Raw genomic sequence first — 25,607 nt, forward strand, 5'->3', positions numbered from 1 at the left:
CCAGAACTTTCTCCAACCCAATGAGTATAGCCTTTCTTAATTTTTTTCCCCTGAGCTCCCATCTCATACTTAGCTCCAATGATGTAGATCCACCAGATTTCTGGGACTGCTTTGAGCTTTTCCCACTTCTGAACGTATACAGCAAGCAGATCTCCAGCAAGAGGCATGCTCCTGGGGGTCAGATGGTGAAGGAGTGGAGGGGTGTGTCCTTATTAGGAGCTGAGAAAGGTGTGTTGGTTAATGGCTACAATATTACAGCTGGATAGGAGGAATAGGTTTTAGTATTCTGTAACACTGTAGGGTGACTATAGTTAACAATACTTTATTGTATATCTTCAAATAGCTAGAAGAGAGGATTTTGAATGTTTCCAACACAAAGAAATGGTAAATGTTTGAGGCGATGGATAATGCTAATTACCCTGATTTTGACACATGTTCCTATGGTAGGGAAGGAGGGGAAGTGAGCCCAGACTGCAAAGCTGAACATCCATCTTTGATTTCTGCTACATTCCTGCTTAGTTACACCTTTTTCTCTCATTTTTAGTTGGCTCATAACAACTGTACATATTTTTGGGATACAGAGTGATATTTTGATGCATGTATACAATGGATAATGAACAAATCAAGGTAATTAGTATATCCATCGCCTCAAATATTTTATCATTTATTTTTGTTGGAAACGTTCAAAATCTTCTCTTCTAGCTATTTGAAAATGTACAATAAATTGTTGTTAACTAGAATCACCCTATAGTGCTTTAGAACGCTAAAACTTATTCCTTCTATCCAGCTGTAATTCTGTATCCATTAACCAACCTTTTCCTATGCCCTGCCCCCACCTTTCCCAGCCTCTAATAACCACAATTCTACTCTCTACATCTATGCACTCAACTTTTTTAGCTTTTACATATGAGTGAGAATATGTGATATTTATCTTTCTGTGCCTGGCTTATTTCACTTTACATAACGTCCTCAAGACTCATCCATGTTGCTGTGAATGACAGGATTTCATGCTTTATTATGGTAGAATAGTATTGATACATAGATTGAGGATGCCTCAAGCCTGTGTTTGCCTCAGCTGTAGTAAATGATTGGAGCATTGCCTATCCCAAATGGGAAATGTCCCAAAGGGGATATTCTGGCAGTGTGGGAGGCTAGCTAAGGTGCATGCCCAGGAGATACATGGAACATACCTCCTACAGTGTGGTTCTGCTGAACAGATGCCATTCTGATTTGGCATTTCCTTCGGTCAAGTTAAAGAGCTGTCTCCCCTGTTTGTCTCTGGCTGTCCTCAGATATATTTTTCCCTTCAGTCACTCAAAGTAGATGCTTTCTGTGGGTTGAGGCAGGAACTGGCCTCTTAGCAGGGAACTTAAGATGTTGGGGAAGCTGGTTGTTCACCTTGATCTTACTTTTTCGATTGTAGAAACCATGAGTCTGGGGAGATTTTCTGCACTTGTGGTGCTGGGAATGTTGTGGGGAGGGGCATTGTGCCTATGGAAGTCTGATTTTCTTACTCTCTGCTTAGAGTTTTTTCACTTCTCTCTGGCTCCAGGAACTGTCTCATCTTTATACTTGAGTTCTGGGGTATTGCTGGTGATAATCTTGGTGCTGTATATTTGTTTTTGTTTTTGTATATCTTGGGGTTCCGGGGGAACAGTGCCACCAGCTTGCTTCTATGCCACCATTTTTTTTCTTTTTTTGAGACAGAGTCTTGCTCTGTTGCCCAGGCTGGAGTGCAATGGCATGATCTCGGCTCACTACAAGCTCCGCCTCCTGGGTTCAAGCAATTCTCCTGCCTCAGCCTCCCAAGTAGCTGGGATTACAGGTACATGCCATCACGCCTGGCTAACTTTTGTATTTTTAGTAGAGACGGAGTTTCAGCATTTTGGCCAGCATGGTATCGAACTCCTGACCTCAGGTGATCCACCCACCTGTGCCGCCCAAAGTGTTGGGATTACAGGTGTGAGCCACTGCACCTGGCCTATGGCACCATTTTGAAACCAAAAATCTTTTTATCTTTTTGATGTAAGCATTATTGCTATAAACTGTTCTCTTAGTACTGCTTTTGCTGTATTTCATGGGTTTTAATATGTTTGTGCCTCCATTTTCATTTGTTTCAAGAATTTTTTGGATTTTCTTCTTAATTTCTTCCTTGACTCCATTTGTCATTCAGGTGCATGTTGTTTAATTTCCATGTATTTTTAGAATTTCCAAAGTTTCTCATGTGATTGATTTCTAATTTTAGTCCACTGTGGTCTAAAAAGATACTTGGTATGATTTCTATTTTAAAAAATTTGTTGAGACTTGTTTTGTGGTCTAATGTATGGTTTATCGTGGAGAATATTCCATGTGCTGATGAGAAGAGCATGTATTCTGCAGTAGTTGAATGAAATATTCTGTAAATGTTTATTAGGTCAAATTGTTCCATAGTAATAGTTTATGTCCGAGACTTCTTTGTTGATTTTCTGTCTACAGGATCTGTGCAATACTGAGTGTGAGGTGTTGAAGTCCTCAGCTATTATTATAATGGAATTTATCTCTCTTGTTATCTCTAACAATATTTGCTTCATGTATCTGGGTGTGTTTGGTTACATATATATTTACAATTGTTATATCCTCTTATTGAATTGTTCTTTTTATCATTTTATAATCACCTTTTTCTTACTTAATGTCTAGCTTGTTTTCTATAAGTATAGCTAGTTCTGCTTGATTTTGGCTTTTGTTTGCTTAAATTATCTTTTTCCATGTCTTCACATTCAGTCCATGTGTCTTTACAGGTGAAGTTAATTTCTTATAGGCAGCATATAGTTGAGTTTTTAAAAAAAATCCATTTAGCCACTAATTGGAGAGCTTAGACCATTTACATTCAATGTTATTACTGATAAGTAAGAACTTGTTATTGCCATTTTGCTGTTTGTTTGCGGTGGCGTCAGTAGAGCAGGCACTTGAGATAGAAAAATGCCCCCTACTAAGTGTGGGTCTACAGGGGTTGACCTTGGAGAGAAATGTATTTTCAGTCTATATTTTTTAATTGAGGAATTTAAACTATTTACATTCAAGGTTGTTATTCATAAGTGAGGACTTACTCCTTTCATTTTGGTAATTATTTTCTGGTTTTTAATATATCATTTGTTCCTTTTTTCCTCTCTTATTGTTTATCTTCACAGTTTGCAGTTTGGTGATTTTTATAGTGATAACATTTGACTCCTTTCTCTTTCCCATTTGTGTATCTGCTTTAATAGTGAGTTTTAACTTTCATGTGTTTTCATTCTGGTAAATATCTTTTTGCTTCTAGATGTAGGACTCTTAAACATTTCTTCTTGCACTTGTCTAAGGGTGATGAGTTCCCTCAGTTTTTGCTTGTCTGGGAAAAAGAATAACTTTGTTCGCTGTGTATTGTTGATAGGAATTTTTTTTTCCTTTTAGCACTTTGAATCCCATTCTCTCCTAACCTGTAAGGTTTCTCTTGAGAAATCCACTGTTAATCTGATGGAAGTTCACTCATATGTGACTTTATGCTTTTCTTTTGCTGTTTTTAGAATTCTCTTTTTGTCTTTGACTTTTGACGTTTAGACTATAATGTACTTGAGAGAGGTTTTTTGGGTTGAAACTATTTGGGGATCTTTGAGCTTCCTGTCTCTGTCTGTCCATATCTTTCACAAGACTTGTGACATTTTCAACCAGTATTTCATTAAATAGGATTTTAATGTGTTTTCCGTCCCTTTTCCTTCTGTAACTTCCAATAATGCAAATATTTGTTCACTTAATGGTGTCCCTATGCCACATAGACTTTCTTCATTATTTTTTCTTTTTTGGACTGGGTTATTTCAAGAGACCTGTTTTCAGGTTTAGAAATTATTTCTTCTGCATGATCTAGTCTATTATTGAAGCTCTCAATAATGTTTTTAATTTTATTAATTGAATTCTTCAGTTCCAAGACTTAACCTTGGTTCTTTTTCTTATATTTATTTCTTTGCTGACTTTCTTATTCAGATCATGATTTTTTCTTATTTCATTGAATTATCTCTTTTATTTCATTGGGTTTCCTTATCATGATTTGAATTCTTTGTCAAGCATTTCATAGAGGTCCTTTTCTTTGGGATTTGTTATTGAAGTTTTATTGTGTTCCTGTGGAGGTGTACTTGCTTTTTCCATGTGTATTGTGTCCCTATGTTTGTACCTGTACATCTGTTGAAACAAACAGTTCTTCCAATTTTATGAAGCCGCTTTTGTAGGGAAAGACTTTTTCCTATAGATATGGCTTAGATTGTTGATTGGGTAGGGTGTTTTGGCTTTGGTTCTGGGAGGGTACAGTTGTGTAGTCTCTGTATGATTTCTTTAGCTGTAATCAATGTTAGTGGTATCTGTGAGTACTTCAGTGGCCTAGGGTGTGGTGTTTTGCGGAGGCTGTGGTGTGGCTTTGCTGGAGATGGAGATGCATGGCAGGCTGGTCCTTGGGCCTCTGGTGACACATGCAGAGATGAGGTGGTCCCACCACTGGAAGTGGGGTCAGACTGCCAGTGGTCATGGCAGAAGGCCATGAGTAGGTGGCTATCAGCCTCTGGGGAGCATGCACGTTCTGTCTCAGGAAGTGAGTTTGCCTCAGCATAAATTTCCTCTCTGGAATAATGAGGTCACATGGACTCCAGGCAGCTCACTATACTGGGCTTGTGTCCTGTAAGGGCTGTGGTCTCCTGTAGCTAAGTTTATAGGTGTCCATGATATGACTGTGGACTGCTAGGGATCTCCCACTTACCTTTTTCCTTCGATGGGAAGTCTCTCTTTGCTCCAAGCTGATCCTGGCTGACTGCTTTGCTTTCCTTTCTATGCTGCCCTCCTGAGTTTTTGCATCTCAGAAGGTCTTTGTCACTTCCTTGCTGAATTCCAGTGTTCCTCCCTAGACACTGTTTGATGTGTGGTTATTTGTTGTTTTGGTCCTTCTTTGTGGTAGAGATGAGTGTTGGTTGCCTTTAGTTAGCCATCTTGATGATGTTTTCTACTTAGTTAAGTTTTTGTGTCCTTTTCAAAGAGGGACACAACATCTATTTGAGCCATCAAAACAATCTCCCACTTTGCTGTCCTATCCCATTCAGAGAGCCTGAGCTCACTTCCTGGCTCCTGCTGGGTGGTGTTTTCAATGCAGCTTCCTGAAACCTTCCAGCTGGAGAATTTAGATCCTCTCAGGGAGCCAACACACCAAAATTTAAATTTGATCATCTTCCTTTTTCTGGGCTTTTGGCCCTTATAACATGAGAGAATTGTTCACCAGATTTTAAAATTCTTTTCTTTAAGGAAGCAGACAGTAGATACAGTGTTTATGACAGCAAAGCACACTTGGAAGCTTCTCTGCCCTTGCTAGAGTCTGAGCGGCACATCAATCTTGTTTATGACCAGTTCTGTCCCACTGGACGAAAATTAGGGGCACAGTCTCGCTGAACTTTGAGCTGGGTCTGAGGAGTTCCCTTAGGAAGATTAAGAAACCGACTTAGTCCCACTCCACTCTCAGGAATCTGTTGCTGGGTTTGAGGCTTTCTTCACCACTGTTGGCTCCCTGTTCTGCCCTGGTGGCTTGGCTCAGAGCTCCATTACTTGTTCTTGCTTCCTGGGAACAAAGATTCAGGCAGCCCTGAGGATTCTGATAAAGTCTCATATTTTTTAGAGATTCTTGGCAACAAATTCTTCTCATTAGGACTTGATTCATGAGCTTCTAGACCTCCAAGCTGTGTTCCATCACCTTTGGTAGATAGTCCACTGTAAATGTTTTCCCAATCTGAACAGACAGGCTGAATGTATCTGTTCTTTTATAAATACAAGGTTTAAAATTCAACATACCAATCCCAGCAATTTACCATTTGCCACATATTTTCTTTGTAGCAGTGAGATAGTTTGTATGTGAAAGGAATCTCTTTGTTTTAAAGGGAGATCACTTTGTTTTAAAAACTGATATTTACTTAATCAGTGTAATGTCCTCATTTTATAAAATGTTTAATGGTCTACAGAATATATTATTTTGAGCAATATGCTTATGTAACTTATAAATATGTATACATATATATTCAAAAAATTCTACTAGTAGGATCCATGATCAATACTTCCCCTTTCCCAACTTCTTTTTTGAAAATATTTAATTGTTTTGAAAAATTTCTAAGCTGTGGAAAATGGCAGGAATAGTATAATGGATACTCTTTTACCCTTCACATAGATTGTTAATATTTTACTGATTACTATATTTTGCCTGGAGAGAGAAGAGATAGATGTTTTATTTTTGCCAAAGCATGTGAGAGTAAGTAGCAAACATCATGACACTTCACCCCCCAAATATTTTCCCACATATCACTTAAGAACAAGGGCATTCTCTTACACGACCACAATACAATCAGCACACATAGGTATTAACATTGAGACAATGCTCTGATGTATTGGTATCTACTATGCAGTTCATAATCAAATAAGGGTTTTGGTAACTTGGGATCCATAAATGGTCTGCAAGTTTGGCCCCTGTAGACCTGCACTTAGTGGGTGCCATTTCCCTGTCTCAGGTGCCTGCTCTACTGGTGATATCTTTCACTGGCTCTGTTGCTCACTTAGAATTTTTTCTCCCAGCTGTTGACATTTTATTTTCTGCATAGTTCTGAAGCTGCAGCAGTTGTTCTTATGCCTTCTTGATTGTAAGTTTCATAGAAGCTGTCAATTTCCAAGGGATTTCATCTCCTTTGGATGGAGCCAGGTCAATAGATACAAACCTGTCTAAGAATGACATCGGCCTCCTCTCTGTCTTGAAAGGTGTCTTAGTCTCTCAGCACTTTGGGAGGTTGAGGCGGGCGGATCACAAGGTCAGAAGATCAAGGACATCTTGGCCAACATGGTGAAACCCGTCTCTGCTAAAAATATAAAAATTAGCCAGGAGTGGTGGTGCGCTCCTGTAGTCCAGCTACTCTGGAGGCTGAGGCAGAAGAATCGCTTGAACCCGAGAGGCAGAGGTTGCAGTGAGCCGAGATTGTGCCACTGCACTCCAGTCTGGGTGACAAGAGCGAAACCCTGTCTGAAAAAAAAAAAGAAAGAAAGTTATCTTAGTCTATTAAGGCTTCTATAACAAAATACCATAAACGGGGTGGCTTACAAACAACAGAAATTTCTTACAGTTCTAGAGGCTGAGAAGTTAAAAATCAAGGTGCCAGCAGATTTGATATCTGGTGAGAGCATGCTTCCTTGTTCATAGATGATGCCTTCTTGCTGTGTCTTCACATGGTAGAAGGGGTGAGGCAGCTCTCTGGGGCCTCTTCTATAAAAGCACTAATCCCATTCATGATGGCTCTGCCTTCATAACCTAATCACCTTCCAGAGGTCCCACTTCTTAATATCATCACTGTGGAAGTTAGAATTTCAACATATGAATTTAGGAGGACACAAACGTTCAGACTGTAGCAAAAGAAGTTTTGTGCCTTAAGAAGTTCTATGGGTTATAGTAGGTAAAAACTTTTTGTTTTTGTTTTTTTGAGATGGAGTCTCACTCTGTCACCCAGGCTGGAGTGAATGGTGTGGTCTCTGCTCACTGCAACTTCTGCCCCCTGGGTTCAAGCGATTCTCCTGCCTCAGCCTCCTGAGTAGCTGGGAGTACAGGCCCCCGCCACCACGCCCAACTAATTTTTGCATTTTTAATAGAGACGGGGTTTCACTATCTTGGCCAGGCTGGTCTCGAACTCCTGACTTCGTGATCCACCCACCTTGGTCTCCCAAAGTGCTGGGATTACAGGTGTGAGCCACCGCGCCTGGCCAAAACTGGTTTCTAGTTTGTGAGTTCAGCAGTTATTTGACTCTGGGTTCCTCAATTTAGTGATGTCACACAAAATGGTATAAATAAATCTGATTTTTTCCATCTGGACACCTATATCCCAAGCAGTCACATCTCCTCTAGATCATGTCCTAATCTTAGAACAGTTGCTCCCATTCCTCAGACTTTCTAGTGGGATAGTGAGAGCCTTCAGAGTGTAGAATAGGCTCACTTGTGCCGTGATTCAGATGCTCAGCCACAGTGAAGATGCGCTCTATGCCCAACCCTAGGGAGAGATTTCAATCTCTGACAGTAGTCTCCACATGTCATCACCATAAGTCATAGTCATCTCAAAGCCCTTCAGCAATACATAATCAGGAGTTGAGCAACTAAATGACAGTTGTTAGTTTTATTATCATCAGTAAAAAAATACAAAAGAGATTCATTCATCAGGGCAGCAACATTCCCATTCCCCTTTCTCTCTCATTACATTGCTGCACAACACCAATGCCTTCTCCCAGTTCCCTCTTGCATGATTCTAGGTTTCTTCAGGAAGGCTTTCCTGCAGCCTAGTTAGCATAGACTTCATTTTTCTCCCTACTTCTCTCTCAGCTCTTTACCATGTAGGTCAATTTAGCCTCCCTGGCTTGCTTCCTTCCTGACAATCTCCCCCTTTACCCAAATTCTACCCTAGAAGCAATTAGATAAAAGTAGACGCATCAAGAAAACATCTTTTCTTCTTAGGAAAGAAGGGATGGGAGGGAAGGAAGAAAACAGCAAATACTTATTATTTGGTACCTTTTATTCTGTTACTTTCTTACTTTTTTTTTTTAATGATTTAACCACAAAACAAAAACACAAAATAATGCTTTTTCTTTGAGAATATACCTGAACAGTTTACCTCAACTGTCAGAAAGCACAGAACTAAATTCAGAGCTGTACTGGTCTTTGTTTGCTCTTTGTCTATTCATTCCTTATTGATATGTTTATTTATTTATTTCAGGTTAATTTATTTTGATCCTTTTAAAGAGCTTCCTTGTAAATGTACTTTCAAATAAGAGCTTTATCAAGATACAGCTGATATACCATAAAATTCACTTTTTAAAAGTGTACAATTTAGGCCAGGTACACTGTATTCCCAACAGTTTGGGAGGCTGAGGCAAGAGGATCACTTGAGGCCAGGGGTCCGAGACCAGCCTGGCAAAACCATATCTCTACTAAAAATACAAAAATTAGCTGGGCATGGTGGCTCACACCTGTGATCCCAGCTACTGGGGAAGCTGAGGCACAAGAATTGCTCGAAACTGGAAAGCAGAGGTTGCAGTGAGCTGAGATTGTGCCACTGCACTCCAGCCTGGGTGACAGGGCAAGACCTTGTCTCAAAAAAGGTGTACAATTTAGTGATTTTTAGTATATGCACATATATAGCAAATGGCACCACTATCATATTTCAAAACATTTTCATTCCATCCAAGAGAAACCCTGTACCCATAAGTGGTTGCTCCCCATTCTGCCCTCCTACTAGCCCCTGGCCTTTTCTGGATCTTTCATATAAATGGGATAATAGAATATGTGTTTTTTTGCAATTGGCTTCTTTCCCTTAGCATGACGTTTTCAAGGTTTACCCATGTGGTAGCATGTCACAGTACTCTATTCTTTTTTACTGCTGAATGATATTCCATTGTATGGCTATACCACATTTTGTTTTTCCATCTGCCAGCTGATGGCATTTGGGTTGTTTCTACTTTTTGGTGATTATGAATAATACTTCTATGAACATTTGTGTACAGTTTCTGTGTGGGCATAAGTCTTCAGTTCTCTTGCCCATATGCCTAGGAATGGAATTGCTGGGTCATTTGGTAATTCTATATTTAATATTTTAAAAACTGACAAACTATTTTCCACAGTAGCCACACCATTTTACATACCTACCAGTAGTGTATGAGAGTTCTAGCTTCCTCACATCCTTGCTAACACTTGTGATTGTCTGTCTTTTTCATTTTAGCCATCCTAGTGGATACTAAATGGTAGCTCATTTATATTATTTTTAATGATCAGTCAAAACAATTTGTGTCTGTGTGAAGTTGCTTCAAATTCTTTTTTTATTGTGGTAAAATAAAAATAACATAATATATATCATTTTAACCATTATTAAGTGTACAATTCAGTGGTGTTAAGTACATTCACAGTGTTGTGCAATCATTATCACTATCCACTTCTAGAATTTTTCTATCATCTCAAACTGAAACTTCGTGCCAATCAGACAATAGCTCGCATTTCTCCTCTTCCCCAGCCCCTGGTGACTTCTTACATACAATTTCTATGAATTAGCCTATTCTATGTACTTCATATAAGTGGAATTATACAATATTAGTCCTTTTGTGTCTGGCTTATTTCACTTAGCATGTTTTCAAGGCTCATCCATGTTGTAGTTGTAGTATGTGTCAGAATTTCATTTATTTTATTTTATTTTTTTCTTGAGACCGAGTCTTGCTCTGTTGCCCAGGCTGGAGTGCAATGGCGCAATCTTGACTTACTGCAGCCTCTGCCTCCTGGGTTCAAGTGATTCTCCTGCCTCAGCCTTCCGAGTAGCTGGGATTACAGGTGCCTGCCACCATGCCTGGCTCATTTTTGTATATATATTTTTTTTTTTAGTAGAGATGGTGTTTCACCATGTTGGCCAGGCTGATCTCGAACTCTTGACCTCAAGTGATCCAGCCACCTCGGCCTCCCAAAGTGCTGGGATAATAGGCATGAGCCACCACACCTGGCCTTAAATTCTTTTTGTAAGTAACTCTGGCCTAATCTTAAGTAATAGGCTAATACAGAGAATGTGCCTCACCCTTCAGCATACTGTGTGTTTTGGCTTTAAGATCTTGGGACAGCTTCTCAGAGGAAGACACCACTCCTCCCCATAGTTGCAGCTGTTCACCTGCCAGACTCACTGGTCAAGTTAGAAGACGCTTCTGAAAAACTGCCCATCTATATTTTCCTCACAGCAGTTGTGAAAACTTGCTGAGGTGGATTTGAGGTGGGGCTCTCATGGGATACAGCATTAGAAGAGGGGACATTTTGCTCTTCCTGATGTTTATATACCGGCAATGTCACATTGGTCGGGGCAGAAAGTTGAAGCTGCTTTTGCTTATGGAGCTCGTAGAGTGTGTGTGCACATACCAGCAGGCTTAATTTTAAAATCTGACCCCAGAATTGTGCTGTCTACAGTTTTATCTCATTGATTTTTCAAATAAGGGTCCTCTAATGTGTTGTTTTTAGCTGTAACTGTCTTAAGACTTGTTTGTCCAGCGCATATGCTTAGCAAAATCTCTGTTTGGGATGAACTCCATTCTTTATTCATAAAAAAGGTATGAAGCGAATTCCATTGACTTCTGATGTGTCATGTTTATACAGTTTTCCTAAATAAATACAAAAGGAGTTATCAGCATTCTCTTGACTTCCTAGATTAAAACTTTGGAACAGACCAAAGCCATTGAAGATCTAAACAAATCCAGAGACCAGCTGGAGAAGATGAAGGAGAAAGCTGAGAAAAAGCTCATGTCTGTCAAGTCAGAACTGGATACCACAGAACAGAAGGCTAAGGAGAATAAAGAAAGGGCCAGAAACATGATAGAAGTGGTAACCAGTGAAATGAGGACACTAAAAAAATCTCTGGAAGAAGCAGAGAAGAGAGAAAAGCAGGTGGGTCTAAATCTGGTGATGAAACCTTGTTTAGGAAATGACAGGACAATTCAAGAGCTTGATATTAATAATTATTCATGCATTTCTTTTTTAAAAAGTATGGACTGTTTCATGAATTTGTATGTCATTTCACGAGGGCCGTGCTAATCTTCTCTGTATCGTTCCAATGTTAACACATGTGCTCCCGAAGCGAGAACTAGTCACATATTTATTCAAAAGCAATTTACAAAGCTTTCTATATCTTTTCAACATATCCACCTGCCCCTCCAGCATCTTTTTGGCATTCAAGTAACCATATGATTTACCCCACTAAGAAAAATTATTCACATTTCCATGGCACAAATTGTAGGAAAGGAAAAGACATTCAAGCAGCGGAAGGGTTTTGGTGAAAAAACAGGTTCTGGTTCTGGGGAGGTTTTTGTTATGTTAGGTGATTGCCCCTGAAGTTTGCATCATCATAGAGCTCTTAACGTTAACCAGGGCTTTGGCCTCAGGAGGGAAGCCTTATCTGTAGCAGAGATCAGTTGCAGGAAACAGCCCCAAATCTCAAACAGTGGCACCCAGACTTGATGGCCGACCAGGCACAGATGTAGGCCATAAAAAAGTACTCATTTGCTTGCTGGCTACAAGAAGGAGCATTTTATCTAGTGAGTCCATCAGGAGGTCAGGCATAAAGAAACATGTACCGGGCAGCTTGACCTCCATTGCTTTTGGCTTTTGTCTCTTTCTCCTTTTGAAGCTCAAAAGGGCATAGAGTGGACTCTGATCCTAGGATTTTTTTTTTCCCCGCTTTGGCTGCCTCTGTTTTGGTTCATGTGTCAAGCAGAGACGGGGAAAGCCAAACGACACAATGAGTGTTCTCAGAAAGGCAACTTCTTCGGAATGAAAAGCTTTGGCCACATTGGAAAGGATAGAAGTCTGAGAGAAACTTTTTCATCAGGGAGACTAGGTTGGTGTCTTAGTCCTTTCAGGCTGCTATAACAAAGTACCATCTACTGGGTGGCTTATAAATAACAGAAATCTCTTTCTCACAGTTCTGGAGGCTGAGAAGTCCAAGATCAAGGTGTCTGGTGAGCACAGCTTCCTGGTTCAGAGTCAGCCCCTTCTTGCTGTGTCCTCACATGGTGGAAGGAGCAAGGCAGCTCTCCGGGGCTTCTTTTGTAAAGGCACTAATCTTATCCATGAGTGCTCCACCCTCATGATCTAATCACCCACCAAAGGTCCCACCTCCTGATATCTTCACATTTTCATTAGATTTCAACGTAAAAATTTTGAGGGGTCATAAAATTCAAACTATAACAGCTAAAACCATTCCCAAATTGGACTCTGCAAGGGAAGGAGGTTGCAGAGCAAATGAGCCTGGGGTGGGACTGTTTGGGTGGCATTCTCTTGGATGTAACTATATTCAGTTTGGATCATCCCTTTTCTAAAATGGAGGGTGCCTTTAATGAGGTGTTGGCCAGATGCCCTGATTTATCTGCTTTTGCATTAACCTAGAACCACAGAAACAAGCCTATGAGAATTTGAAGAGGTATGAGGCATATTTCAACCATTGTCCCCAGCCCCTACTTTTCTTTCTTCAATGGACAAATAGAAGTCCCAGAGCAGTCCCATGGAATATGGCTTGTGAAATGGCAATCTGGGTGACATGACTTGATAATAATTTAGAAGTGCTCCTGTTTTCATTAGCTTATACTTTCTTGCTATTTGTTCCTTTTTTTTTTTTCAGTGTAAGAGGTTATCAGCCAGCTAAAATCCCAAAGCATGTTTACTATCCATTGACACAACCCCACCGACATTTGTTTAGTTCTTCCTAGTATGCAGAGCACACACACAGTCACCATTTCATGTGACCTGAATTTCAGAGCAGCCCTCCGAGGTAGTTGTATCCCAACCTGGAGATGAGAAAATGAAGGCTTAGTGAGGTCTGGGTCTCATTCATGGTTACTTAACTTGGATTCTTGACTTAGTAGCCAATACCACATCAATTGGCTCATCAGAAAAGTGATTGTGAAATCTCTGAAGGTTGGCAGTTGCTGTGACTTATCTGGAGTCTAGTATTTTATAAGTGAGAGAACTAGGAAGAGGGTAGATAATTTCCCTACCTCATGCAAACCTGGGTTTTCTACAGGTTTTTTGTTTGTTGCATTTGGCTCAGCCGTAGTTGATAGATTTTGTTCTCCCGGTTAATAAGTTTCTGTTTGATATTGCAGCTGGCAGACTTCAGGGAGGTGGTGTCCCAGATGCTAGGCTTGAAGGTGACCAGCCTTGCTCTTCCTGATTATGAAATCATCAAGTGTCTTGAAAGACTGATCCATTCACATCAGCATCACTTTGTTACCTGTGCCTGCCTCACAGATGTGACTACCAGGCAAGAGAGGCACCCACAAGGAAATTTACAACTTCTTCATTGAACACTGTATCTCTTGAGAGAGGTGGCCATAAGACATGGGACACAATTCCCAATTTCACAAATTCCTCATGTCTTTGAGATTTGATCAGTTAGTGAATATTTTATGCTTTGATGATATAGTGAGAATGCATCACTTTCAAAAACGATCTCAAAAGTGTCAGCCTTAGATAAACGTTCAGCATTAAAAACGCTTATTATTTCATTTACTAGCATTTTAGAATCCAGAAGAATTCCACCAGATTGCATGAGTTAGATTGGGAAATGGGAGTGGGAGATTAACATTGGGGGGTATCTATTTTAAGTCAGGGTCTTCACTAGCCAATTTAGTTCTCACAATAACCATGTGGAGAAGCTGTGACTTTTTTTTTTTTTTTTTTTAGGTTTTAGGGTACATGTGCACACTGTGCAGGTTTGTTACATATGTATCCATGTGCCATGTTGGTTTGCTGCACCCATTAACTCATCATTTAGCATTAGATATATCTCCTAATGCCGTCCCTCCCCCCTCCCCCCTCCCCCCACCCCACAACAGTCCCCGGAGTGTGATGTTCCCCTTCCTGTGTCCATGAGTTCTCATTGTTCAATTCCCACCTATGAGTGAGAACATGCAGTGTTTGGTTTTTTGTCCTTGTGATAGTTTACTGAGAATGATGGTTTCCAGTTTCATCCATGTCCCTACAAACGACATGAACTCATCATTTTTTACGGCTGCATAGTATTCCATGGTGTATATGTGCCACATTTTCTTAATCCAGTCTATCGTTGTTGGACATTTGGGTTGGTTCCAAGTCTTTGCTATTGTGAATAGTGCCGCAATAAACATACGTGTGCATGTGTCTTTATAGCAGCATGATTTATAGTCCTTTGGGTATATACCCAGTAATGGGAGCTGTGACATTTTTATTTTACAAACTTTCTGGGGCTCAGACATGGACTTACCTATCCAAGCTTGCAGTTGGGTAGTGGTGGAACCAGGATGGACAACTCATTGGCCCTGCCTCAAAGGCCATGCCTCTTCTCCTGCTACACAGGCTCAATTTCTCCTGAATCTCTGTGATGCTGGTGGGAATTGTTTGCATAGAAGAAGGACAATACCCCTGCCATCAAGAGTTAATGTCCAGGCTGGGCGTAGTGATTCATGCCTGTAATCCCAGCCCTTTGGGAGGTCAAGGTGGGCATATCATTTGAGGTCAGGAGTTTGAGACCAGCCTGGCTAACATGGTGAGACCCTGTTTCTACTAAAAATACAAAAATCAGCCAGGTGTGGTGGTGCGTGTCTGGAATCCCAGCTACTCAGCAGAAAAAGCACTTGAACCCAGGAGACGGAGGCTGCAGTGAGCCGATTGTGCCACTGCACTCCAGCCTGGGCGACAGAGTGAGACTACGTCTCAGAAAAAAAAAAAAAAAGATTTAATGTTCAAAAATGACAGATTTACAAGTGTAAGCTATATGATTTCTTCAAAAAAGCAAAAACAATATACCTAATTCATTTGGATCAAACTTACATAGGTCTCAGGTCCTGTAAGAAACTTGCCTGTTCTAAATGTTGCTACCAGATTGCATCTGGTGGTAATTGTTAATGTTTCAGCAGGGCTGGTCTCAGTCCTTTAAAATGGAAAGCTTTATTTGGAGCCCAACCCTGTAAGATGAAGAAATCCTATACAGTCTTATTCACCAATATATCCAATACACCCACAGCAATTGTACCTTTTTAAGATCAGGATCTTTTTATGAAATCCTGTCACTTTCTGTTTTCCATTTAAATTTCTATTTTACAAATTTTTCAGGGAATCATATTCTTAACTTCACTGAGAAAAATGTGTTACTCTTTTGGACAATTTATCTTATTTCTATCATATAAGATGTATTTTTTTATTGTCCTTAAAAGAAGCTCTAGCATGAAATTAAAGGAAAGGGAAAGAAATAGATCTGGTGCACCTGAACATTAGGAGAAAATGAAAAATACACAACCAGCTGTTCGTGAGTCATCAAAAAGTCAAAGTCAGCCTGGCCAACATGGCAAAACCTCGTCTCTACAAAAAATACAAAAGTAAGCCCAGTATGTTGGCATGTGCCTGTAATCCCAGCTACTGGAGAGGCTGAGACATGAGAATTGCTTGAACCTGGGAGGCAGAGGTTGCAATGAGCTGAGATCGTGCTACTGCACTCCAGCCTGGGCAACAGAGAGAGACCTTGTCTCAAAAAACAACAACAACAAAAAGTCAAAGTCATAATAAGCAAATTATTGGCTTCTTCTAGACTAAAAGAAATTAAAGAGATGAAACAATTGCAAGGGTCGAAACTAGATTGGATCTTGGTTTGAATGAAAAAAAGCATAAAATATTCTTGCAATAATTGTAGAAATTTGAATGTGGACTAAGTCCTAGATTATATTAAAATATTTTTAATTTTTTAAGCTTGACAAATGCACTGATTGTTATATTTAAATAACTAAAAATCTGAGAATCCACAGTGATACGCACAATAAGTGATAAAATGGGAAAAAATAGTGAAGATCTTCTTTTAGGAAAACTACCAATAAATGTAGAATGGATGATTCCAAAAAAAAAAAAAGAAAGAAAGAAAAGGAAAAACCTAAAGGAAAGCAAATGAATTTGACACCTGTTGCTTGGATGACAGACCACACAGAGGGAGAGTGACCAGGCTTTGCTTGCGGAGCGGGCATCCCTGCCTGGCTTTCTCCTTCATGTGCAAGGACAGTATAAGTAGCATTTTGCATGTGAGTAAACACACCTGCGCAGCCCTGGCTGCGATCACTAGGCTGGCCAGAGGCAGGACAGGCAGTCTTGAATTTCCTCCAGGGGAGGCCTGCAGTTTTCCCCACCAACCCCTTTTCACATGCTCCAAAGATGTAGTAGTGTCTGCTGTTTTGGATCCAAAATCACCTTGAGTGCAGGAAGTGACTTCACTGGGTCTCTGGCGGCTCTCAGAGCTTGAGTGGCTCTGCCCCACCCTGAATCATGCACCCATAAATGCAGTTATGGGTGGATGTGGGTGTATGAGAGTGGAGATTGTTTTTGTACATTCTCTTTGTTTTCATTTTCCAAATATAATCTTTAATAAACTTGATTTAGTTTCTTGGGAAATTTATTTTCTACACTATTCAAAGATATTTTAAATAATATTTTAGAAACGAAATATATTTTTTTCATTTTTGATTTAGTATCATTAATTTTATATCAGGATTCATGTAAGAGACTAAAAATGATCCATAGAGGTTAGTACTGTACTTTGTTTATTACATGAAATTACATGCCATTTATTCAAATATATGTTTATATAATATTTCCACAGTGTGACTCGAGTGATCTTCAACATACACAGAATGATCTTCAGTGATGTTTAACATGCACAGGAATATGAAAAATGTTTGAATATGATCTTTAGGGACTTCTAATAAAAAAGGCATATGAAATGGGAACAATAAATTCTGTACATGTATACAGTCCATATACACATTAAGTGTTTGTCATTTGGACAAATTGAAAACTTTTAATAAAGCCATTTTCTTCTTTGTTAAAATGCCAATTGGTTGGTGGATTTCCCTTTATGGCAATCATTCCAGAGTTGGCAGGCCAGCTTTGAATTTTTAGGTTAGATTTTGTTCTTCTATAATATCCATTTATAGTTTATGCTGTCCAATAAAATGTACTAGGTTGATATGATTTTTACATAAGGCTTTAAAATATTTAACACTAGCTCTTCTGTCAAATACACTTGAGTGATAGTGATTTTGCACTGAGGTTATTATTCTGGTCACTGTCTGAGACATCTAAATAGATGCATAAAAATATCTCATTTAGGGAAAACAATTTAAGTTTGACCTATCTAAAATTTCTAGTTTTACCTTACGGTCTATTTTACAGATGAACAGCAAGTGACTCAAGGTCCAGGGGTGGCAGGCTGAAGCTATTAAAGAAATCTACATTACTGATATTGTCATAATACTTACGACTCAGAATTGGAGTCTCATTTTCACTGGGGAAGCATTTCATGGTTATGTAGCCTTTGGCTTGGAAAATCTCACCCGGTTGATGCAGTAATGATTTTATCCACATTATTGGACACTTCACTTAGCTTCTCATTAGCAAGTGGGGTCTGTATGCTTCTCTTTCCGCTATGTGCTTCCATACCGTATTCCTCTGCCTTTCTATAAAAACATGGTTCATGTGAGGCTCATGCTAGCTGATAGATGGATAACTTTCTTCTAGACCTCATTGGGGTTACCTACTAAAAGCCTATCTATTCTCCCTGCTTAAGACTTTTGCAAGTGGTTCATAGTGTCTTCGCTATCCCCACCAGGTGCTGTTTTCATCTTGGGTAGCTTTAATGCCCATAAAGCCAACTCATGCGGCATCATATCTTTTTGTCTTTGTTTTTTTTTTTTTTTTTTTTTGAGATGGAGTCTTGCTCTGTTGCCAGGCTGGAGTACAGTGGTGCGATCTCGGCTCACTCCGCCTCCTGGGTTCAAGCGATTCTCCTGCCTCAGTCTCCCAAGCAACTGGGACTACAGGCATGTGCCACCATGCCCAGCTAATTTTTGTATTTTTAGTAGAGATGGAGTTTCACCATGTTAGCCAGGATGGTCTCGATCTCTTGACCTCGTGATCCGCCTGCCTCAGCCTCCCAAAGTGCTGGGATTACAGACATGAGCCACCGCACCCGGCCTATATCTTTAGTTGCTTGGCCTTCTCAGTGCCCATACTTTTACCTCCTTTTGTTTCAGCCACTCACATCCTAGATTGCAGCTTATAGTAATCCAATTTAGACTACCTTAAGCTGAAAGGAGAATTTTGGGGGCTTGCTTGAAAGATTCAGGGGTAGACTAGCTTCAGCTTTGTTAGACCCAGGGGTTCTGAATTGGTGTCTGGATTCTTTCTGCTTTTATCCATCCCTCATGTCGACTTGATTTTGCTTGTCTTTGCATGTTGGTCTGACTGTTTCCTTCCGCACATGGGTTCCTCCATGCTACCAGAAGAGATGATGACAAGCAGTTGCATGATTTTTACAACTCATGTGGTCAGGCACGTGGCTCACGCCTGTAATCTCAGCACTTTGGAAGGCTGAGAAGGGCAGATTGCTTGAGCTCAAGAGTTCAAGACCATTCTGGGCAAAAACCAGAATGAAACAAACAAACAAAACCAAAAAAGCCCCTCATGAGTCGAGAAAAAGAGATACCCCCTGTCTCCAAGTGTCCATGCCAAAAATATTAGCAGAGAGCCTGATCATCTCTTCCAGGTCATATACCTATCCTTGAACCAATTACTGTAGCCAGGTGGATGAACTCACTCACCAGCCTGCATCCCATGCCAACCACTGTTAGTGAGGTTGGGGCCGGGTGACGCTCTAGGATTATTTGTTCAACCAGGACCACATGTAACGACAGAGGGAAAGTTCCCCAAAGGAAGGGCAGCTGGTGAGACACAAACACACACACACACACACACACATACACTTCTGTGACACATGGCCTGTCAGGACTGTCTAACACCTAGAACTTATGCATCTGTGAAATCTTAACTAAAAAGCTCTACAACCTCTTATAATCCCAAACCTTTATCTCTTACTCCCAAATAGCTGTGCTTTGAGCCTTTGAGCTTTTGCGTTTCCCTGGTCCTCCTATTTTCTCCCTCCCAGTCTTGCCCATACTCATTCCTTCTGGAGCCAGCCTAGATATTAAGGTTCATTTCTTCAATCATTCTCTTCCTAACACCTTTAACTCCTTGTTCCCTTGCCCTTCTGTCCTGGACTTTGAATTACTCCCAACTATCAATGTTTCTGCTGCTTTTCCTGCCCCACTGAATGAAGCTGGAGAAAATCACATGAAATCACAGCTAATTGGCATCCCAAATTCATGGTTTTTGATCTCATCTGAGCCTCCTGTCCTAACTGGTAAAGCTGCACTGTTTTCCCTGTTACATCTCACTGTCATTTTCCAAAATGATTTTTGCAAATATTCTTTTTTCCTTTGAGGCTTGCATCCTGTGTCTTCCCTCTTCACCCTCAGCAGACAATCTCATCTCCTATTTCACCCAGTAAATAGAAGCCATTATAGGAAACACCTTCAATATCACATCCTAATACAGCCTTATATGTGTCCACACCCCCCCTTACCTCCTTGCCTCTCCCTGTCTCAGCTATTTTCCCTACCTGGGCACTTGCATCCTCAGCAACTTAGCCCCATCAATTGTTTTCCTCTCTTTCCAGTGTTGTCAACCTCACCTTCATAAATGACTTATTTCCATCAGCATTTAAAAATGTTCAAATCTCTCTTATCTTAAAGACATCCCTCTCTCTACTCCATGGCAACTTCTCCTCAGAGCCCTACCTCTGTCTTCTTCTCCCCAGTTGAGCCCCTTGGAAGTGTCTTGTATATGCTGTCTTTCTGGTCTCAGCTTTTATTCATGCCATCATCCGTTCAACCTGGCTTTTGTCTTCATTCTTCCAGTGTTCTCATTTTTGTGAGCAAATCTGTGTTACTTTTAAAGTGCTTATCTTCAAAGACTTGGTATCAACCCAAATGCCCATCAGTGAAAAACTGGGTAAAGAAAATGTGGTACATATACACCATGGAATACTATACAGCCATAAAAAGAGTGAGATCATGTCCTTTGCAGGGACCTGGGTGGAGCTGGAAGCCATCATCCTCAGCAAACTAACACAGAAACAGAAAACTAAACACTGCATGTTCTCACTTATAAATGGGAGCTGAATGATGAGAACACAAGGGACTCAGTTTGAAGGCACAAGAGGGTTTTCTCTGATATCCTAAGGCTGGGGTAGGTAACCCAACTGGGGATTTCTGTGGCATCTTGTGTGTAGCTAGACCAACGCTTATTTACAACAGCTTCTCATAGTAGCATCTCCTTTTGTGGACAAAGAAACCCTGAGACTCGGAGAAGTGAAGGTTACAGCCACCTAAGCTAAAATAGAAATCTACTCTGTTACTTCAAAGTCCACATGATTCACATCGAGCCATGCTGCCTCCTGTAGGCTTGTTCATCACATGTCTAGTGCTTGGCCCGTAGTTGGTGAGCATTTGTTGAATGTCTGAATCAGCTGATAGAATGGAGTTTGAATATTCAGGTGGATTGGATCCTCCTCTCTTTATGGACCAGGACTTTTAACCATTATCTGTATAGAGATTTGAATGGATTCACAATGCATAATTTACGTAATTATAAAGTGGGCAGGTGACTAATAATGATAATAGCTTATAGATGTATTATAACTCTTCCTACAATGTTTTCACAAACATTGCTGTTTTTGATCTCCACAATAATTCTGATAGGGCAGGCATGGTTATTCCTATGACATGAAGAAAGAAAGAGAGAGAGAGAGAGAAAGAGAACGAGAGAGAGAGAGCACGAGAAAGAATGAATGAATTAGCCGAACTGAGAACAGGCTCCAGTTTTCCTAACTCCTGGTGCCATGAACTTTCCATTTCACAAAGCTATTTTCCCTGCAATCCCTTGGGTAATCCTGTGGTTAATTCTTGACTTAGCAGAAAGTAGGGGAGAGGGAGTATTAAAAAAAGCCACCACTCAAGTGGTAATGACCAATAAATATAAAAGGAGAAACTGCACCCACTGTTGATCTGGAAATTGAAAATAGGGACAAAGCCTGGACTCATGCTCTCTGGCTCCAGACTCACTACGTTCTATCAGAAAATCATGCATAGCTGGAGTATTGCTAAGTGGAAGAGGGGTTTTGTTGTTGCTATCATGCTGAAAGTCATTTACGTACTCAGAACACACCTTTCCAGTTTTCCTATAGGACTGTGAATGTCTTTCCAAGGCATTTAGGTAGCTGTAAGACATGATAAAGAGGAATGCTTCTCTGGGCTCAGCAGCAGATGTCGTGGTGTACCCCAGTCCTGCTGTAGGACTGAAGCACTTGTTCTCTAGCTGCCCAGAGCAAATGGCATCTGACAAGCCACATCTGGGTCCCTTCCAAAGTCTTGCCCTTGGACGAAGGGAGCTATCTCATCCTGGGTCGCAGACCCTTTCCAAGGGCAACTCTCATCCAGTGGCTAGCCAGTGAAGGGGTACATAGCCATGGCCCTTTTCCCTCCATGCAGGACCGCTCTGAAGGGTCATCTTAGTTTCCAAACCCCTCCTTTCTTGTAAGATTGGGGCAGGCCTCTGTTGCAACTGCATGTCAGGGCAGCCACTCCCTCCCCATCCTGCTTTTTTACTTTCTTGCAGGTTTAGCTCCTGAGTGTGTAATTCGACTAAACTTCTGCATCCAAATCTCCATCTCAGAGTCTTCCAGAAAACCTACAACAGATTCATTCCTTCTCTCTGCAAATGGTTATGAAGATACTCAGCCATTTTTGTGACTTCCATCATATGGTTTTATCAATCTGTCAGTCATAAGTACTTTTTGATCACTTGGTGCTAGAGGAGTCAAAAAACCCAAAAACAACAAAACAAGCCCCAAAATATCTGTGTTCAGTTTTCAGCTTCTTTTCAGAATTATCCAATAGAAATTTATAACTGAGTTCCAGTATAATGTTGAGTACCAGAAAAATATTTAGTTTTTTCTTTCCTGTTAATTGCAACAGGGTGCAGTACCAGAATAGGTGCTACTCCTAGTGGCTTAAGTAATAAGGGATTTATTTATTTTTATTTTTTATTTTTTTTTGAGACGGAGTTTCGCTCTTGTTGCCCAGGCTGGAGTGCAACGGCATGATCTTGATTCACTGCAGCCTCCACCTCCCGGGTTCAAGTGATTCTCCTGCCTCAGCCTCCCAAGTAGCTGGGATTACAGTCATGCACCACTATGCCCGGATAATTTTGTACTTTTAGTAGAGACAGTGTTTCACCATATTGGTCAGGTCAGGCTGGTCTCAATCTGCTGACCTCTGATGACCCACCTGCCTCAGCCTTCCAAAGTGCTGGCATGAGCCACCTTCCCTGGCCTAAGAAGGGATTTATTATAGGGTACTAGGCGGCTTACAGAATCATGTGAGGGCTGAAGAAATGAACTTGAGGTTGAGATTTCCATAGAAATTTCCCAAAGGCCCACCACAGAACTAAACCACCAAGAGAGCTGCTGCTGCTACGCCTAGGTAGATGCAGAATTGCATTGATATGACCCTAATCCTGAAGCCACCACTTTCAGGGTGTCTTCCCTCCTGCTGCTAATTCTAGAACCCTACTGCACCTGCTGCTATCTGGATCATAAAATGTGTTCCTTTTACCCTGCCCTTCAGGAACCATAAACCTAGTGACCATATTCTGCATCCTCTGCTAATGATGCCATAGAAGACCAAGAGTACCGATCAGAAATAGCTGTGGCAGTAGAGGTGTGACCACTGCCATCGTCCATATCTCACACTTGGTCATCTGAATGGCTAAATACAAATCACATCTGGAATCCTTTCTCAAGGGATTCCTGGAATCATAGCATTCAGCTTCCCAATGATGGAGGTACAGAAAGGCATGCTGGAAGTGTTTTCCAAAAGTTCTGACATATTCTACTGTAGAATCATTTTTCTCACACATACATATAGTCACATACACATCTACCTGAAATAAAAGATTCACAAGAGAGTTGAGGCACCCTTATGGTTTCAATTCTAGTCTATGCTGAGCAGTGTTATGCTATTCTATGCTATTTCATTCCACTAAGAAATGCTGGTCTTGATCCACTAAGTTGGTTTCATGATGGACTAATGGATGATAACTGGCAGTTTGGAAAAACACTTCACAACAAGAAGGAAGAAATGGATGTTGAGTGCCAATCCACAATATCTACGATACTATTTTATACCGTTCCTTCCCCTGTCCTGAACTGACAGAAAGAATTCAAGGCTGCTCACAGAAGGGACTCAGTGATATGATAAACTGCATAGTGAACTGAGGATCAGAAGTAGCTTCTAGTCCATGGACCAGCAGTTTATTTGTTTGTAAATGAGAGCGTTGTGATAGTTCTGTGTTGTAATGACCGGATTGACACCTACCTACTAGGAAAACTGAGGGAAAGGGTGACCAGCCTGTACCTTGTACCTTTTACTAGAGGATGGATTAAGCCCACGAGGGAGTTTTGATGGCAAATGCACTATGGTGTGCCTTTAGGAGCAACTGTTGTACTCCTGAAAAATATTAGTTGGCTTTAGTCCAGTTCCTCGTTTTGCATGTAGGTGTAAAACTAATGATTCATTCTGAGATCATGGGGATATATATTGAATGTGAGAAGCATGACTCATTCACCTGCCCCATGTTTGAAAAGCAATTGTTAATTACACTGTTAACATTTGTTAAGAATTTAATTTCTTCGTGTAGAGCTTTTAGGTAAAAGCTTATATTTACCAATGATTGGGGCTTTCAATGAGAACTTTTTTCCTAATGCAGTGCTGGTTGGAAGGTAATTGGTTTTAGAAAAGAAAAGCCCATTGAGAAGGCAGAACAAAGAAACGTTTAACACGTCTCATCTGTGCCAAGTGGTACACCAAGCATTTCCATACACAATCACTCATGTAATCCTTACAATAGCTCTTAATAAAGAAATTATGATTTTCCTTTTTGTAGATGAGGGAGAAAGGCTGAAAGAGATTAAAAGGGATTCACCCAAGGTCATTAAACTAGAAAGTGAAAGCATGGAATTCACATTCAATTTTGGATGACTCACAGCTCCTATTTTTCCTACTGTTCCAGGATGTCTCTGTTGCTTTCATTATTTGTTCAAGGTGAATATAAGTCAAAACAAAACCCCTCAACACAAACTTTATTAGCAAGATGGTAATTTTTATCTTTTGGAAAAAAAAGACCTTTTAATGGGTCCTTCAGCTGCCCCTTTCATCTCTTCCTTAGCCATATTTTCCTCTTTTTAGGACCCTGATATCTAAAAGCAACAGAGAATTGAACAGATGATTTGTGGGCATTATTTTGGTTTCATATCTCTTATGGTTTTCTTTTGGTTGTGACTGCATTTAAGGAAACCGGAAGAATTTGTGTTAAGGACAGAATATGTTTCCCCAAAGTTCATATGTTGAAGTCCTAACCTAGATGTGATGGTATTTGAAGGTGGGGCCTTTTGAAGGTAATTAGGTTTAGAGGAAGTCATTAGGAAGGAGCCCACATGATGAAATTAGTGCCCTTATAGGAAGAGGAAGAGACTGGAGAGCTTGTGCTCTCTCTACTGTAAGGAGACAGCAAGAAGGCATCTATGTCTCTGCATGCCAGGAAGAGAGGGCACCAGAACCCAACCACGCTGGCACCTTGATTTTGGACTTCCAGTCTCCAGAACTGTAAGAAGAAAATTTCTGTTGTTTAAACCATCCATTCTATAGTATTTTGTTATGGCAGCCTGAGCTAAGACAGTAAGTAACTTAAAACACTTCCCTAAACACCTCTATAAACTTAACACAGTGGCCTGTCATGTTTGTGGCACTTTGATTGTGTATGGTTGTAGCAATGTGAAAAATGCCAAACTTGTAAAATATGTGAAAAAGATCTGCGAAACGTTCATGCCTCTTTAAACACTTGATTCTTAATATTTGTTTTCAAATTTTTTCTCTTCTAGCAAAAATACACAAAATTAAGTCAAATATTAGGACTAAAAGGAACCCAATTCAATGTGATTCTTCACCCATGCAATCTGGTTACCCTCAGTGCAGAGGTTGAGCTGACATTTGTACATACCTGACAGGATATAATTTGTGACTTTGGGGAACATAGTTGCATACTTTTGAGAATCACT

At 40.4% G+C, this 25,607-nt stretch overlaps 1 protein-coding gene and 1 non-coding gene across 3 annotated transcripts in view; one reads left to right on the forward strand and one right to left on the reverse strand.

Annotated features, from left to right (window-relative positions):
• The window catches only part of ARMT1 (acidic residue methyltransferase 1), a 172,199-nt gene extending 157,811 nt beyond the window's left edge, over positions 1 to 14,388 (forward strand). For both annotated transcript variants that reach the window (XM_055267480.2, XM_055267486.2), the window contains 2 exons: positions 11,231 to 11,467; positions 13,681 to 14,388. In XM_055267480.2, coding sequence (XP_055123455.2) covers positions 11,231 to 11,467; positions 13,681 to 13,881 — 438 coding nt within the window. In that variant the 3' untranslated portion in view covers positions 13,882 to 14,388. The remainder of the gene's footprint in view (positions 1 to 11,230; positions 11,468 to 13,680) is intronic.
• LOC129477823 (U6 spliceosomal RNA) lies at positions 11,561 to 11,664 on the reverse strand. The gene has a single exon (XR_008656009.1). It is a non-coding gene; the product is annotated as a U6 spliceosomal RNA (small nuclear RNA).
• Positions 14,389 to 25,607: the final 11,219 nt, after the last annotated feature.

This window comes from Symphalangus syndactylus, chromosome 2 (assembly GCF_028878055.3).
Source record: "Symphalangus syndactylus isolate Jambi chromosome 2, NHGRI_mSymSyn1-v2.1_pri, whole genome shotgun sequence".
Taxonomy (NCBI): Eukaryota; Metazoa; Chordata; class Mammalia; order Primates; family Hylobatidae; genus Symphalangus; species Symphalangus syndactylus.